The sequence below is a fragment of the Rhinopithecus roxellana genome, chromosome 1 (genome assembly GCF_007565055.1).
Source record: "Rhinopithecus roxellana isolate Shanxi Qingling chromosome 1, ASM756505v1, whole genome shotgun sequence".
In the NCBI taxonomy this organism is placed as follows: Eukaryota; Metazoa; Chordata; class Mammalia; order Primates; family Cercopithecidae; genus Rhinopithecus; species Rhinopithecus roxellana.
Genome location: NC_044549.1, coordinates 53,895,978 through 53,914,125, shown reverse-complemented (window position 1 = coordinate 53,914,125; position 18,148 = coordinate 53,895,978). Strand labels below are relative to the sequence as shown.

The following is an 18,148-nucleotide window of genomic DNA, read 5'->3' as shown; positions in this document are numbered from 1 at the left end:
TGGCGCCACTGCGCTCCAGCCTGGGTGATGGAGCGAGACTCCATCTCAAAAAAAAAAAAAAAAAATTATATATATATACATACACACACACACACACACACACACACACACACACACACACACACTCTGTTGGACCCTGTTTTCCAAAGTAATTTATCTCCTAGTAAAGCATATTAGTACTTAGTCTTCACACATGTATTAAATCTGGAGTTTCTTGTCTCATTTATGTGCTGTCTGCAAGATATAAATACCATGAAATAGCCAAAACAGGGAAAAGGGACAGTCCATTAATTTGTTTAGTTCTGAACTTTCATTCAGGGACCTAGCATACTTCCAGGCTAAAAAGGAACAGAGTAGGCTGGGCGTGGTGGCTCATGGCTGTAATCCTAGTACTTTCAGAGGCTGAGGCAGGCAGATCACTTGAGGCCAGGAGTTCGAAACCAGCCTAGCCAATATGGAGAAACCCTGTCTCTATACTAAAAATACAAAAATTAGCCAGGCATAGTGGCGCATGCCGCAGTGAGCCAAGGTTGCACCACTGCACTCCAGCCTGGGTGACAGTGAGGTTCCGTCTCAAAACAAAACAAACAAAAAAAGTAACAGAGTAATAGCAATATTTGTATGCTCAGTGTTCAGATGGGATGTCTAGCTATACATCAATGATTGTTCGAAAGATGCTTGGGGCACAGACGGCGGTACTATCCTAAATTCAGGAGAACAGAACCACAGGGATTTGCAAAGTGATATTAGAGGAAAACAGTTGGTTGACTTTACCAACACTTTCTATTAAAAGCGTGGTCATGTTTTAAGAGTTTATAAAGATGTTAAAGACACCTGGGCCACCTGTTTCTTCTGGCCACAGACAAGCTATTTGAAGTGGGCTCTACTGCTTTATGATAGAGGACATGCTTTCCTCACTTTCCGCCCTCAGTAACTCTCCAATTTTAATTTCAACCTGCATTTCTGCCCATGCTGAGGACATGTAGGAATTCCTTGACTGCCAGCCTGAGGCGTGGCGTGGGGCACTTCAGGCTGCAGTCTGACTAAATTTGGCTCTGTGTTAATGCAGCCCGAGCCCTGAACCAGAGGTCTGGACACTAACTTTCATCTCCACCTGTGGAGCTTTATTCTCTTAAATTGGCAGTCACCATCCTCGTCAGCATGAAATCAGGGCTTGCAGGAGTTAAATCTGCTTGAAACTAACATCTGACACAACTTTAACAGAACAACCAAACCTGGTTAATCCAAATCACTTTGCAAACTCTGTATTTATTTGGATTAAAAAGCTTTAGATGAACAACAAAAAAATGATACATACATGTTATAAGACTAGTTACCACATAAACCTCAGATGATATGATACAGAAATTAGAATAAACCAAGTTTTAATCAGGTATGAAAACATTCAAGCTCAAAAGTCATCAACACCAATTTGGGGATTTTACAGAAATAGGTGCCCCTCTCAATTCTTCCTCATAGGAAGGGGAGAGTGGCTTAAAAAAACAACCAAAACAGTTAAAGGCCTTTTAAATCAGTTGGCTGACAAACATACTATTTTAAACCTATGTCCCCGCTGTCCCCCGGTTTGCAATATAAACAATTCTTCTCCACAGGAACTTACATTTTGAAAACATTTAGGCATTATACTTTCTAAGCCACATTACTACAGTTCCTAAAACTTATGAAAAAAAGATGTATAGTTTACTTGTACTTTCTTAAGTCAGAATTTTTTTTTTTGGTTTTTCTTTTTTGAAGACGGCTGACCTCAAATCTTATATCCTAAATATTAATGGATATCTCCCAAGTTAATATACAGAAAAACATGATTCTAAAATAAATACATAGGTTTTTTAAAAAAAAACTTAATTAGGGCCTGTCTAGTGATGCCCTGGGCCAGTGCTGCACTGCTTTAGGGAAGCCCCTGGCTGGATCTATGTTTCCTATAGCACCTCTAGGCACTGGGAAGGAGCCTGGAGGAGAGCTCTGGCTTCTAATGATCCACTTGACCCCCAGTGAAGAGTTTTTTTAGAGGCTCCCCAAAGAAGTCTCATCCAGACTTTAAGGGAAATAAAATGAATGCATGAAATAAATAAATAATTTAACCACAACTAAATTTCATGTTCTTTGGTGTAATTTAAGGATGTCTAGAAACAAAAGAATCTGATTGCATTATACAGTCCATGATGATTCAGTTGCCCAAATAACCAGGAATTGAAGATTTATCTGACTCACTTTAACAATAAGGTATTGACACACTACTGCAATACATTTTTTTAAATTCAATATTATTTAAAATACTTGATGCAAATTGAAATCCAGTGGTTGACTAAAGGCAATTAAGTTAAAGGGCCTCCTGTATTTAAAGTATCTAGATACAAGAGACTTTTTTCCATTCTACACTCTTTTGCCCTCATGATTTAATAAGTACAGTAATTAAACAACTGGGTACTGATTCATAGCAGATTAAAAGGAAAAAAGCATCCTCTGAGAGTGACTCTCTCAGCTTATAAACATCAGTGGAAGCTCTACCACAATGGCAATCACCCAGTTACTATAACGCAGGTTTCAAAAACATGCCGCCAAGTGAAATAATGTTCCTACTGTCTGCCATCCTATGCTGCCTTCAAATGTTTATTATAGGGTCATATAAGAAAGACAGGGTCACCAAACCCAAGTGTTTGGGATCTGTAATGGTCTTTCTAGTGAGCATTTTATTAAATTATGATTCCCCTCTCCTGTAATTCAAAAGCACAAGCTAAATTTAAAAAATATTTTAGAAAGTATTAAATTTCTGGTTGAGAATTACAACAACACTGAAACTTAAAAGAAAAAAATACATCTGATAATGAGGAAATCAAGAATACTAAAACATACTTGTAAAAAATAAAGTAGAAGGCAATCAATCTACTCGTTCACAATTATGCTTCTTACACAGCTCATATCTAGTTACACACTCTCTTCCCCACGTTAGGTTAGGTGTTATGTTTAAAAATAAATCACCTCCATGCATACCTTAATGCTTTCTTCAAGATGAACTTCAATGTTTTTCAATGTAACTGGTTTAAAATGTTAAATCATCTGAAATTTATAGGCATAAATTGTGAATTCATTATAAATAGATCAAAATACCCTTAAACGTACCTGCCTAGACTAAACATACCTCAGGGTTGTGCACTTGTTCTGCAAAAATCACTGACACCACAGTCTAATTCATAGATGTCTAACTCAGCACAATCGAAAAAGTGCTTTTTCCCCTCCTAGTGTCCAGGAGGTACATTAGCTGCAGACAGATGCACAGCACTGATTACATATTTCTGTAGTGAGCCTCTGAGTTAATAGAGCAAATGTGCCATGTCTATTAAACATCTAAAACCTAAATAACCACCTTTCAAAGAAAGCACTTCATCTGTAAGAAACAGCTTTTGCAGAAAGTGGCTTAAGATATTCAGGCACATGAAACAAACACAAGTATACTCCCCTAAGATGTAAACTAGGACAAACTTCACATTTCATTATCAATTTAAACTAATCTGTAAACTCTTGTGTGTGTGTGTTTTTTCATTTTGTTCTTTTATATATATATATAAAAAAACCCAAACCAAAAAAACAAAAACCCCAAGCCAAGACAAAACCTCTAATGGTTTCAGTTCCATGGCAACAAGTAAAAAGATAAAACTCCAAGTCTACATATACAACCAATTATGAAACTGGTTTTAAACGAAGGAAACATATGCAAAAAAATCTTTGTGTATTTGATAAAGTCAACTTAATATAACAAACAAATTGAAATAGCTTATTAAAAGTGTCCTTATATAAAAATGGCCTTGTGATGTACAGTAAAATGCAATAAAAATTATCCTCCTTTGTTCCTTCCCCCCACCCCCAGTAACTAAAATGGCTACTGTTCCACAACTCTTTATGCTTCTATATAAAAGAAACCTAATGATGTGATTAAACATTTTCTAGGTTGTATGCTTGGCGAATGTTGAGGGTGTCCCGGAGCATCAAATCTCGAAGGCGCCAGAGGGCATCTGCCATGGTGGTGTGGGCCCCTTTGCTTTTCAGCCAGTGAGAGGGTAGGCGGCTCTCCTGTTCTTTTGACAAATGGACGTCGCGTCTTCGAGCTGAAAATTAAAGTACAGAGAGACAGAAATCGGAATTAGAAGTTGGCAAAATTTCCCTCAATTCTAAGGTCTGACAGACTTATTAAAACACAAAATATTGAATATTTATCAAATATTATGAATTTTAACTGCAGAATATTTCCAGGCACATTTCTTGTATCATTTTACTAGGCACTAAAAAATTTGATCATACATTTTTTCTTTTTTTTGAGATGGAGTCTCACTCTGTTGCCCTGGCTGGAGTGCAGTGGCGTGATCTCAGCTCACTGCAACCTCTACCTCCTGGGTTCAAGCGATTCTTCTGCCTCAGGCTCCAGAGTAGCTGGGATTACAGGAATCTGCCACCATGCCTGGCTGATTTTTGTATTTTTAGTAGAGACAGGGTTTCACCATGTTGGCCAGGCTGGTCTCAAACTCCTGACCTCAGGTGATCCACGCACCTTGGCCTCCCAAAGTGCTGGGATTACAGGTGTGAGCCACTGTGCCCAGCCTGATCATTATTTTTTTGTAGGCATCCCTTATAGTTAATAATTACTTCAATGTTAATGAAAATTCCTAAAAAGGTAAACGTGAAGAAAGGGAAAACATACCTTCTACTCAAAAGAAATGAAATGAAATGCCCAAAGTTGGTTTAGAAATCAAGAACAAGTAGAAACTTCCAAACTCCTCTCCAGAAACTACACAAGTACTTCAGTATATACTGAAAATATACAAGTATGCTGAATTAAATGAATAACCTAAAAGGTTTCTAATATTTTTTTCCTTTTGTTAAACTGAGGTAAAATAGGTTTTTTTTCTTTTTTTTCTTTTAAGACAGAGTCTTATTCTGTCCCTCAGGCTGGAGTGTAGTGGTGTGATCTTGGCTCAGTGCAACCTCCACCTTCTGGGTTGGGTTCAAGTGAGTCTCATGCCTCAGCCTCCTAAGTAGCTGGGATTACAGGCGCCAGACACCACGCCCAGCTAATTTTTGCATTTTTAGTAGAGATGGGATTTCACCAGGTTGGCCAGGCCGGTCTTGATCTCCTGACCGCAAGTGATCCACCCGCCTCGACCTCCCAAAGTGCTGGGATTATAGGCATGAGCCACTGCTCCTGGCCTTCATCTGGCTAATTTTTATTTTTGTAGAGACAGGGTTTTGCCATGTTGCCCAAGCTAGTCTCAAACTCATGAACTCAATCCATCTGTCCACTTCAGCCTCCCAAAGTGGGAGCCACTGTGCCTGGCCAATAATTTTTAATTTACCCAATGCATCTATACTAATGTCCAAATGTCTGAAAAAAAAAAAAAAAAAAAAAAAAAGAAGAAGAATATACTTAAAAAGATGGCAGTGATGTTTACGAGAAAACTAGGCTTTGAAATTTGGCCAAAAAAACCATTTTTAGGCAGGGCGCCGTGACTCACGCCTATAATCCCAGCTCTTTGGGAGCCCGAGGTGAGTGGATCACTTGAGGTCAGGAGTTCGAGACCAGCCTGGCCAAAATGGTGAAACCCCATCTCTACTAAAAATAAAAAAATTAGCAGGGCGTGGTGGCGAGCACCTGTAATTCCAGCTGCTCAGGAGGCTAAGGCACAAGAATTGCTTGAATCTGGGGGTCGGAGGTTGCAGTGAGCCGAAATTGTAGCACTGTACTCCAGCCTGGGCGACAGAGTGAGACTGTCTCAAAAATAAAAACAAACAAACAAAAAACCCCAAAAACCATTTTCAGGCCAGGCACAGTGCCTCACACCTGTAATCCCAGCACTTTGAGAGGCTGAGGCAGGTGGATCACTTGAGGTCAAGAGTTTGAGATCAGCCTGGCCAATATGGTGAAACCTCACCTCTACTAAAAATATAAAAATTAGTCAGGTGAGGTGGCATGTGCCTGTAATCCCAGCTACTGGGGAGGCTGAGGCAGGAGAATCACTTGAACCTGGGAGGGGGAGATTGCAGTGAGCCAAGACCGTGCTACTGCACTCCAGCCTGGGCAACAGAGCGAGACCCTGTCTCAAAAACAGGACAAACCATTTTCAGTGTGTTATGTCAACATGCAAAGAAACTCCAAACCATTTATGAAATATATAATTCATTTTAATTGTATAACAAAAAGGGGTGTTTATTGTATGATATAATATGCTAACAGCAGTGAGACAGCTTTGAGGGAGCATGTATTTCACAAAGGTTTATTTAGAAGGAATCTCCTTACCTGCCAGTGTCTGATCCCACTTGCTAATGCTGTTGGACTCAGCACTGAGTCCTTCAATATATTTCAGGTAGGCCTCTGAGTGAAGAAGCCGCTGGGTCTTTGGTGGGGGAGCTACAAACATGGGTGTTGTTGGCTGCTGTATGACGGGGGGTCCAGCTGGATGTGGGCCGGGATATGGAGGTGGTGCTTGCTGCCCTGGAGGCCCCAAAACTCCCACCTGAAAGAGTATAGGACCACATGGTGAGGCAGAAAGAGACTGCATATGTTCTGAGAAGGATAACTCGAATTCTGTCAAGTCCTAGAAAATCAAACTGGGAAGCTCACCTGTTGTCCATATGGACTTCCACCTGGTGCTGGAGTCCCTGCCATAGGGGCCACTCCTTGGTTCATCACACCTATAATTCAGAATGCAGAGGCACAGTTAGAGGCTCTGGGTTGAAATGACTGAAAAACTGTCTGATGAGAAATGATGCCATTCATAATTCAAACTTATGTACCTCTGCCCTTGAATCTTTGTAGCTAGGAATCCTAAGCACCCCAACAGGATTTGAAGAGAAAGTTGTTTTGTTTCTAGGTACTTAAAGTATAATACTAGAACAATCTGTCAGATGTATATCAAGTATGGCTTAGAAATGATTTGAACCTTGCATAAAATTCTAGTATTTCTCTAGGTAAGCTATTGTCAGAATATACCTCTACATTCAAGAATACATCTCTACATTTCTTCTGACAACACATTCTCCTGCAACTGAAGCCTGTATTTAATTTCAGCAGGAATGGCACTGAATCAGGCTCAGCAGTAGGCAATGTGCTAGGACAGTAGGGACACAAGGGAAGAGGCTGTGGAAGTGCATAGTTAAATGAGCTTTGTGAAGGTTGAAGGCACAGCCTTGCTATCCCCTCCCAGACCATTAGGAGCTGGTTCTAACTGGAGTCACTAGTGTTGGCAGAGAGAGAACACTTCCATCTGATAGAGTAGCACTCTGAAACGGAATCATCTGAAGTGAAGTAACCTTGTTGCTATCACTTTAGATGCAAAATGACAAAGGAACAGAAAGACTTCATGGCCCTACTAGATTTGTACTATGTCCCTGATAGTAATTTTGTAAGCTTCCCTCAGTGAATGCTCATGAGCAATTGTTGTCTCACAGGCACAGCTGATAATAATGAGATGTCCTAAATTTAGGGTCAGAGGCTCTTTTGATTTCAGGGTGCATATCTGCTATTCTGATAAAATACAGAAATAGGCAAGGGATCCAGTTCATTAAAAACAAATAAACCTAAAACTGTGGTGAACTGTTCTTGAAAACTTAAATCCTGCTGGCTGTGTAGAAGAATCGAGAGGAGGTAACTTCATAGTGTATAGTCCCTTCGGATTAAAAATCGTGATATTCTGTCCAGGCAGGAGCAGCTCCTCATTCTAAAGTTCAGAACTGTTTCATGAATTTGCATGTCATCCTTGCCCCATGCTCTTCTCCATATTGTTCCAATTTTAGTGTATGTGCTGCTGAAGTGAGCACCAAGGTTCAGAAATGTTAAATGCCACTTCCAGGAAGCGTAAGAAAGCCTCTTATTTGTTAGAAAATAACAAGTAAAAAAGCTTCTGTTTAAAAAGCAGGGAGTTTTATATTCCAGGTACCCAGATGTCCACCCGGATCACCAAAGTAGGATCCTGATGATTATTCGTGAATGAATGAAGAGGTTGTGGTGGGTAAGCTGGTGCTCCAGCAATATATTATTAACCTCTGTGTCCATCACCTCCCTGTGCCCGGGACACTCACCCACCTTAGACTCCACAACACGGTGTGGCTCCCTAAACTGTGTGAATCACTGCTTTGCAGGGCAGCACAAACAAATCAGCAAACTCTTCTGCTTCCTCTATTGACAAATGCCATGCCGGGACAGCTGGTGAGAATGTGAGCTGAGTCACCAGAAGAGCTCAATGAATCCCCTACTCCTCTAAGCCTGCTCAGACATGTGCATTTGTAGGCACTAATAGGGGGACTTCCCTGACTCCTTGCTTCTTTTTTTTTTTATTTAAGTAAAATAGATACGGGGTTTCACCATGTTGCCCACTGGTCTTGAACTCCTGAGCTCAAAGCAATCCTCCCAGTTCAGCCTCAAAAAGTGTCCGGTCATGCCTCCTCAATTCTTTTTTTTTTGAGATGGAGTATCGCTCTGTCGCCCCGGCTGGAGTGCAGTGGCTGGATCTCAGCTCACTGCAAGCTCCGCCTCAGCGCCCGCCACCTCGCCCGGCTAGTTTTTTTTTTTGTATTTTTTAGTAGAGACGGGTTTCACCGGGTTAGCCAGGATGGTCTCGATCTCCTGACCTCGTGATCTGCCCATCTCGGCCTCCCAAAGTGCTGGGATTACAGGCTTGAGCCACCACGCCCGGCCATGCCTCCTCAATTCTAAGCAGGTGTGTTGGGCTTCCCTCATATTGAATTTAGAATTTCAGGAAGGGGGAAAGGAAGACAGCTATGTCCCAACACCCACCAAAAGACATCTGCAACCTAGAGGGTACTGGTGTTAGACATGGCTCCCACTAAGTGCACCTAGAAGGTGTCAACTCTAGCCTGGTCTTACTGGCTCAGTGATACCCTCTGTCAAGGTGAGAGGGCAAAAAATTAAGGCCAAGTCTACCTGCTACATGGGAACTTATGACTGACTCCTGCTGCAACAGCAATTCACACAGTCCACTGTTTTCGTATGAAGCACCTAACCCTACAAACACTTCCTCCTCTGGGAACACCTGGAGCAAATGCTTCTGTGGAATTATGGCTATATTCTAAGCAACACTCACAAAGAGTGTGGCTGGAGGCTCCAGACCAGGCCACCAAGTTTGCTCACCCTGCACACTGCTGGGTGCATGATCCAAAGCATCATTTGGTACCCTGCAAAACCCTATCACTGGTAGGTCTAACAGTGGTACAAGCAAATTTAACAAGTTTCCACCCACATTTTACCATCTGGGTTGGGCCCTTAGCTGATGTTTTAGGTAATGGACCAAATGCTTTCTGAGTCTTCCAAAGGTCACATTCCCTCCATCCCGATTACTAGCTAAGAGTTCTTTTGCATATGATGGCGATTAATATGGGAACATGTGATTTTCCTTTCATTCAGGTTTTCTTTAAAATAATCTTTCAACTTGCTAATTCACATTTTAAAGTGAAAATGAATATAGCTATTTCTGGAATCAATTTATATATTTCTATGTAAAAGAACTTCTAAGAACTTCTAAGCTTCTGTTGACAGAAAAACCAATATCTACAGCTGGGGGGTAGGCTAGGCTGTTCTTTAATGTCAGGTCTTTTTTTTTTTTTTTTTTTTTTTTTTGAGACAGGTCTCACTTTGTCGCTCAGGCTGGAGTGCAGTGGTGCGATCACCACTCACTGTAGCCTCAGTCTTCCCAGGCTCAGGTAATTCTCCCACCTCAGCCTCCTCAGTAGCTGGGACTACAGGCACATGCACCACACCTGGCTAATTTTTCCCTTTCTTTTTTTTGAGACGGAGTCTTGCTGTCGTTCAGGCTGGAGTGTAGTGGTGCAATCTCGGCTCACTGGAACATCTGCCTCCCGGGTTCAAGTGATTCTTCTGCCTCAGCCTCTCGAGTAGCTGGGACTACAGGCGCTCCCCAACCAGACCCAGCTACTTTTGTATTTTTAGTAGAGACAGAGTTTCACCATACTAGTCAGGCTGGTCTCGAACTCCTGATCTCAAGTGATCCGCCCACCTCGGCCTCCCAAAGTGCTGGGATTACAGGCATGAGCCACCATGCCCGGCCTAACACCTGGCTACTTTTTATAGAGATGGGGTCTCACCAGGTTGCCCAGGCTGGTCTTGAACTCCTGGGCTCAAGTGATCCACCTTCCTCACTCTCTGAAAGTGCTGGGATTACAGGCATGAGCCACTACACCCAGCATGTCATGCCTCTTAGGGAACTTACATACAGAAAACTATTTCAGTGAAAATTCATTCCCTCCCTGCTTTTTGTTCCTAAGACAGACTGAGTGAAAGATTTCTGAAGAGTTCTACATTAGCAGCTCTGCAATCCCCTTAGAAAGGCTGCCTGAGGAGCCTGGAAGGAGATGGAACAATACTCTATACCCTGTGAGATAAGAATTGCACCAGAGGGAGAAATGCAACTCAGGGTCAAAAAGTGCTTTTATATGTTACTCTGAACTAGCAATTTGGGAAACTTCATTCACTGATAAAAGGGCACAGCCTTTTAGGCTGTCTGGCTTTTCAAGGACATGTCAAATTAGTTGAGTAATTATCAGTAGAGTATGCCTCTTGTCCCTTGGTTTGCTGAGTCTGGCCTCCGCCATGTGTCCTGTGCTGCTGCCAGCAGCCAGGTGCACAAGGGCACAAGTGCTGGGCCACCTGCTCAATGCACAGGACATGCCCTGTTGCTGACACCCTTGGGATTCTCAGGGAGGGGAGGCCTGGCCACAGTGGGCCACGGGTGCCTCCTGGAACAACTGGTTGAAAGAGGAAAAAGAGAATATGAAGATGAGATTAATGAGTGAATGAGGATGAAGTTCTTACCCGGTGGTGGGATGCCCGGGAGGCCAGGCACACCTGGCGGAAGATGGTGGGGTGGAGGCCCCCCAGGGTGAAGTGGCTGCATGCTGCCCATGCTAACAAGGCCATCAACTGGGCCCTGCAAAGGTGGAAGGCCTGGCGGATAGCCACCCATCATGCCTTGAAGGACACAACAAATTTCAGACATGCATCATTAACATGCAACATGAGCTAAGTAATAACAACTACCCCCCACATGCACTACCAATGAATAAAGCACCCTTAGTACTGCATGATATAACAGCAATTAGTGCAATTATTTTGTTGCAATAAAGAACAAAATAAAAAGTTACAAATATGAGACCCAACATTTTGGGATGAATTAGTACTTAGTACACTATTATTTGTAGTTACTTTCCCTGGGGTAAATATGCTGCATGTTTTCATTTAAATAATAGTAAAGAGTTCTAGTAACAGCCTTCCCAAGGTCATAATTATTGCAAGCTGTTCAAACAGCGTGACCAGTTCTGCTGACTGCAATTCTAACTGAATAGTATGAACCCCATCATTCCACTCTGCCCACACTCATATGCCTATCATGGGTACACATGAGGGGAAATAGGAATGGAGGGAAATGAGGCGCATAGTCCTGATCACAAAGCATGGTTCTCCAGCTTGGGGGCAGGAATTGTTTAAGACTTCTACATCTACTCCTCCTTTCTAGCCTTACCACTGCTGGTAAGAATGGATTGTGCTTGGGCTTGAGCTGGGGAACAGCTTCTGAGAACCATCACAGTAAATGATATTTCATTCTTTAGATCTAAAAATGTGATAAAGATAAAACCTAAACCCTCCCAAGCCAACCAAGCCCAGGTCACTCAGGAGCCTACACACGGAGGAATGGCTGGAGAATCAGGCTCTGCTGATACCAGAAAATGCCAAATGCTATTAGTCTCAAGCTCAAATGTCCTCATATAAACCTTAACAGGGAGCATTTTAATTTGAGGTACACAATTTCTGTGAACAGAGGCTTTTATTCCTTTATTTTCAAACTGTACCCACACATGACAAAATATTTTCCACTGGCTAGAGAAGAGTTTCAGCAAACAAGTATTTTTGGCAGAAGGAATAAATTTAAGAAAAAAATTCAAAATGTCAAGGACTCACCTATCAAAAGACCTTTAAAACCACATGGCATTTTTTTTAAAACAAGAAAAACAACTTGACTTTTCTGGGATTTGTAATGATCATGATGAACAAGAACACAAAGCTCCCCACAAAAAGGAATCACCTTTGGTCACGGCTTCTTGCAAAGGGAGGGTTGAGGGACTGGTGCCAAACCTCATTTTTATTAAATACTCTTTGTAGAGGGACTCTGTCAAACAGTGGAAAACTTCAGATTCTGAGAATTTTACTCTTGGACTTTCCCTGAAGATTTCAAAGATATTTATTTATAAAAGTTTAGTCTTTTAAGGCTATGAAATTACTAAAAATTCTGAGATCGATTCACCCTGCTTCACTAGTCATACCTAAGCTGACTGACAAACTTACAATTACATAAACCAAATTACAAAAATTTGAATAATAATCTCTCTATACATAAGATTATGAGTTTTCATTTCTTTTTAAATGAAGAGTTCAGAGAGTAAAAACTACTTGTGAACAGACACCATCATCTTAATTAAACATGAAGAGATCCAATGCTACCAATCTTTTAACCACACCACCAGTTACAGCTTTTAGGGTTAAGTAGGTGGGAAATTTAAGGATGTTAAAAGGCTTTGCTTTCAATTACAAAAGCCCATCTGAACGCAGCCTTCACGGGCTGTGGTTGAAGAAATTATTAAGAACTGAAAGACATGACACTTGTCTTCATTAAACTGTACTTCGGCATTTATTATCCCAGTCACATGTGTTCAAATGAGCTTCAATGCTTGTAAGCAAAGCTGGTCTCAAGACAGCAACAAGGCTAATAAGTAAGACTCAGGCCCTAAGAAACCTGTAAAACCATGAAAAGTCACCCTCTTAGCTGCAGAGTTCCCCCTGAGGACCAAAGAGTGGTTACTGTAGAAAATGCTTGCTTTTCACTCCCAGGGCCCAGAAGTCTAGACAGCACACCCTAAACAATGGAGCAGGGGCTTTCTAGAGGGACCACCTTCCTCATCCATAGAGTTCTATAATGTTCTTCCCCAACAGGGAGCTAAAATGCTGCAGCTGCTGTTTTTTTTTTTTAATTGTTTTTAGCTGTTTGTATTTATTTTAATGTGTCCCTGGGTTTTGAAGTCAAGGGCACAGTGCCACAACGTCACACATTGAATAGAACAAAACAGGATGTCAATGAGGGAATTCTAACTTTCGAAGTCCCCATGTTCAAGGCCTGATTTCTAAAAACCTCTGGAACCCCATTAACCAAAATGGGCCATGGAATAGAGCAGGCGATTATGAGATTTGTTAGATCAACATCAGTTACACTGAAAGTACTGAAAGCCATGATTCAGATGTGCTTTGGCGAGTGCAACTGCTGAGTTCAGCGACAGTGCATTTGAGAACTTGCCATCACAAAAGTTAGGAGCGACAATGGAAAAGTTGTCCTATGCTACTCCTCCTTAAAAAGCAAAAACGAAACAGCAAAAACAGCATCCCAACAAGCCTGCCTTGAACAACACTATCTTGGACTTCCTGTGAAAGAGGTCAGACTGCTTGCTTAAGAAGAAACACAGGTGGCTTGTACAGACCTCACCAGGATTGGAGAGATCTCAAAGAAGGGGCCCGAGAAGTGGTCTGCAGGCTTCTCATTGGAGACATGTCAGACAAAGATATTCAATTCAAGAAGAGTCAAATTTGCTATGGCTACCAGAACCAGAGACAACACACACAAGCAAACCACATTCATCATTTTCTTTTTCTTTTTCTTTTTTTTTAAATATGTGACTGGGATACTAACAGAAAATGCAGTTTAATGTAATTAAATAGAAAAGCATTACAGAGTGGGCACAATGAATTGAATAAGGACTTTGTATTCTATTTAGCAGTCATGCACATTGGTGACCAAGAAAGGATTTACAATTCATTGTCAAAAAATCCTTTTAAATGGTCAGTCTTTTAAGGATGGCTGCAGCAGAACAAGGCAAACTGAATACTGGAATGAGACGGGAAAATCAACACCACCTAAAGACTGGTTTTGTATTTTCTCTTGGGAGTCCCTCTAGAACAGAATTCAGGGTCTATTTTCATATTTTCTGCTATAGTGCTCTATCAAGAGCAGTCTGGGGTGGAGAACATCACCAGACCATGCCCATAGCCAGGGAAGAACTGCTCCCTACCAATTACCAGGGTTGGGCCCAGGGCCCATTTCTGGGTCAGAAGGGAGGCATTGCCCATATGGGAAAGGCAATATAGGACAACACGGATGACTTCAAACTTTGAATCTGTCATGAGAAAAGGCAATAGACTGTGGCCTACTCCTTATTGGAGAAAAAAAAAATGAAGGAATTTCTTAAAGTGGAAAAAAATGGTCTTAGCTCCTGTTTTTACCTGCAACAGGTGTCAACTGCTGATTGAGCATCCCCATTGGTGTTGGTGGTGGCACCACCCCCATGAGAGCCCCCACAGGGGTGCCTGCTCGGGGAGAAGCACTCGGCTGCTGTTGCTGTGCTGCTCGCTCTCTCTCCTGCTGCTCAGCAACTTTAGCTGCCCGCTCTGTAAAGGCATTTCAGATTTTCAATTCTGTTTTTAACCCAGGAATTCAAAATACCATCCATTGCATTCAACAGGACTAGTAAAAACACAGGCAACAGTTCTGTCTCAATGGAAGGAACAGTAGATGACTAGTCTCAACACAGGAGGAGTCGGGCCGATTTCACTTGGTAACCTAGAGTCCAGCTTTCCTATCCCATCTTGAGAACTGGTCTGCAAAGATTTCAAGAATGTTAAGACTGCAACACACATTCAGAAAGCACAGGTTTTATGTAAACACGTCACCAGCATAACCACCATGGTTAATCTCACGAGGCACCCTGAAGATGAGAAGCGCTACCATTATTCTAGTATTAATAGCATTACAGATTATTTATAATTTCAACATGAAGCAATTCCATGGCCCATTATAATTTTTGGTACAATTGTTACTTACTATATATATTTCCTGATTCTTTGTACCCAATTTTACTTAGATTTGAGGACTCATCATGAGTGTCATGGGGTTTAGCAGCTGAAGAAAATTAACTCTGTAAGGGAAAAGTAGCTGACTGCCTCCTTCAGAAGGTTTTAGGGAAACAACTAATTTCCACATTCTAATGAAGCAAAGAAGTCATGTTTAATAAACCCCAAAGGGAAAAAATGCATTATACTTCAGGCTACAATCATCAGAAGCAGAGAATTATATATACGCGTATGTAGCAATGGACAATGTACTGAAAGAACCAGGTTTCCTGAAGCTGAGCACTTCAATACTGACCATAAACCACCCTAAGTCAATGAAAATTCCAGAACCCCTCTTATTTCATTCAAAATGCAAAAGGAGCATTTGCTGTGGCAGTTCTGGGCCGTAGAATACATCCTGCTACCTCCCCACTCCCGGCCCTGAGCTACTCTGTTTGCATCTCCAGAGCCGGGAGCTCCAATGATCATGTTTGCAGTCTTTTTGGGAGCTAGCAAACTGAATCCCTACTGAAGAACTCCTGAAATGTTGTATTTCCAAAGCTCCCACCATACAGGGTTTCTTGTCTCACCATTCATAAATAGAAGATCCCCACTCATCACATAGGCAAATGGAGGCTGGGAGACAGGCAGTCACTTGTCCAAGGATATACAGAGAACCAGCAACCTATGGCCCTAACTCCTGATATCACACTCCAACTGCCACACATAAACCCTCCAACATGGAACTCAACACCACTGATTTGAGGAGGGAGAAAATAGCTCAAGGTCATATAGCTTTACAGAGAATCAAGAAGCTACAGCTCCAGTCCTGCTTTAAGAATATGAAAGTCAAGTAATTAAAGGCCTCTTGGCTATGACAGAGTTGCCTGCATAGCCTTATCATCACTAAGACTGTCCTAGTTTACAGACCCTTTGTACAACGAGTATGAGAGAAGAAGGCCATTTGAACAAACTATTTACTTGAGATAGCAGTAAAAAAAAAAAAAAAAAAAATCGACCTAGGGTCCCACTTCAAATTCTAGTATTTTCATTATACAAGTGACACAGTAAAGTGGGAAAGCAAAAAAATGAAATGGAAAAAAAAATAAATAAATAAGGCCTATGGATTGAATATTGGACTGGCTACCCAAACTCCAAACTCCAAACTTTGGGTTTTGAATTCAACGAGAGAAAACATCAAAAGTTCAGATTTTATGTCTCAGGTAGATGCTGCTGAGTCATATAACTCCCCCCTCACTAGGTTCTCTCTCACTTTCAGACTCCTCTTTGAATTTGGAAGAATGTTCCAGACGCCATCACCTCTCCCTGTCTTCAGTCCTACTCCAGTGTTTTTACCTTCACAGTATCTTCAGGTATCTCTCTCCTGCTCACACTAAATAACCAGCCACCCAGCATGGCTTCATTTGCCTTGCTGCTGCTGCTGCTGCTGCTGCTGCTGCTGCTGCTGCTGCTGCTGCTGCTGTGTTGCTCGTTCAGCAATATCCATGTGAGTTTAATTTCCAACACTCCTCCAGCTCAGTGGTATAGTAGGTCTTAACTTTCAATTAGGTCAGAAATATCAAAGCTCCACAAAGTTCTAGGTTCTTATGGAACTGACTAGGGTTTTTCAAAGAATATTCTGCAAAATATTAGTTCTTTAGGATATTCATAGGTACTACATAAATACCTAGTCAAATTTCAGAAAATGCCAGATAATATAAAACAGGTTATTTACCGGCGGTCTTAAAGTCTTTAATATGGGAATATGCGTGTTGTATGAAAGGAGTGAAGGTGAGCACTCCCCTTGATAAGGATAGAAGAGGGCCTCGGGCCTGACAACACACATATAGGAATATGCACCATAAGTTTCCACGAGAGAGAGTTTGGAATGCTTCTCAAACTGGTTTTGCCACAGAATGTTTTCTGGCTAAACAGCTTGCAGGATTAGGATTCTCTGCAGAAGATCCTTGGAGAAGTCTGTCAGATAATTTCATAGTAATCAATCAATCATAATAAATGATTTTTTTTTCTTAAAGAAGTTTCTTTGGAGACTTCATAAATTTTAATAAAAGGGGCAGCCTAAATAATTAATTTATGTTTGCCAGAAAATAACAGAACTGTACCACCTAAGAAGAGTAGTGGTTGACCACTGTAGAGAGGAGCTCTAAACTGGCAAAATGAACCAATATATAAAATTCCAGATGGAAAAAATACAGCTCAAAGGGCAATAGTACTGCCTAATCTAATGTTTACTACTAATTTCTTTACTAAATCCATGTATGATATTAAAAACAAAAACAAAAACCCAACAACAAAAAACAAAAAGTCTCAAGTATTTGTCTCTAAATGGCTAAGAACCACCAAATTCTTGAATGATAGCTCATTGCCCAAAGTGATTTAATTAGAATAAAAGGAAAATAAAGGCAGTTGAGCTTTACAAAAAAGACCCAAATACCTTAGAAGTAGCTATGAATACAGACACAGTATAGGCCAGGACTGACCTAGGAAACGAAGCACTTTGGCAAAGACTCAGCCTGAAGTTTAAATATGTGGCTTACCAAGAGCTGTAACAGAAGATCACTGATTTTAAGAAGCCCTTTTCAGATGAATTTTAATTAAAATTATATTTAACATCATTGTGCAATCATTCCCTAGCTCAACATGTGTGCTTACAGGGCTCAATGAAAGAAAAAATCATGCAATTTTTAGTAGCAAAATATTTTGGAGAAATTTGCAGGGGAAAATACAACACCAGGATCAGAGGCCAAGTCAGGGGCAGTGCTCTGCTCAGTCAGGACAAGGCTGGCATCTAAAATGGTTGGGTGCCATTTAGAACTGTCCCCAAAATAAAGTTCATGTGCAAGTGGTAAGAACAAGAGTAAAACCTGTCTGCACGCGTGCATTCCTGAAACACCCCCTTGCTTTGAAAGACAGTTGTGCCTAGGCTCTATTTACCTTCATATTCTGCTTTCTTGGCTGTCTCAAGATTTCTCCATTCTGTCCCCACGAGGCGGCTGAGCTCCCCGAAAGAGTAGTCTGGGTGTTGGGCCTTAATCACAGCCCTCATCTCACTGCTGAACAGGATGTAGCCACTCATGTTGATTTTCCGTTTGGAGCCTTCCTTCTTTGCACTGCCTTTGGCAGACTTTGGGGTAGACTGTAAGACAGAAAGGTCTT

At 41.4% G+C, this 18,148-nt stretch overlaps 1 protein-coding gene and 2 pseudogenes across 26 annotated transcripts in view; 1 reads left to right on the top strand and 2 right to left on the bottom strand.

Moving 5' to 3' along the window:
* Positions 1-1,239: 1,239 nt before the first annotated feature.
* The window catches only part of PBRM1 (polybromo 1), a 146,679-nt gene continuing 129,770 nt past the window's right edge, over positions 1,240-18,148 (bottom strand). For 8 of the 26 annotated variants that reach the window (XM_030929635.1, XM_030929661.1, XM_030929426.1 and 5 more), the window contains 6 exons: positions 17,927-18,128; positions 14,366-14,530; positions 10,856-11,011; positions 6,632-6,702; positions 6,308-6,524; positions 3,952-4,124 (listed from right to left, as the gene is read on the bottom strand). In XM_030929635.1, coding sequence (XP_030785495.1) covers positions 3,952-4,124; positions 6,308-6,524; positions 6,632-6,702; positions 10,856-11,011; positions 14,366-14,530; positions 17,927-18,128 — 984 coding nt within the window. Of the gene's footprint in view, positions 4,125-6,307; positions 6,525-6,631; positions 6,703-10,855; positions 11,012-14,365; positions 14,531-17,926; positions 18,129-18,148 lie in introns of all 26 variants that reach the window. The other 18 variants (XM_030929929.1, XM_030929966.1, XM_030930119.1 and 15 more) reach the window with 8 other exon arrangements.
* On the bottom strand, positions 7,730-7,827 carry LOC115892125 (annotated as a pseudogene).
* On the top strand, positions 16,741-16,879 carry LOC115892217 (annotated as a pseudogene).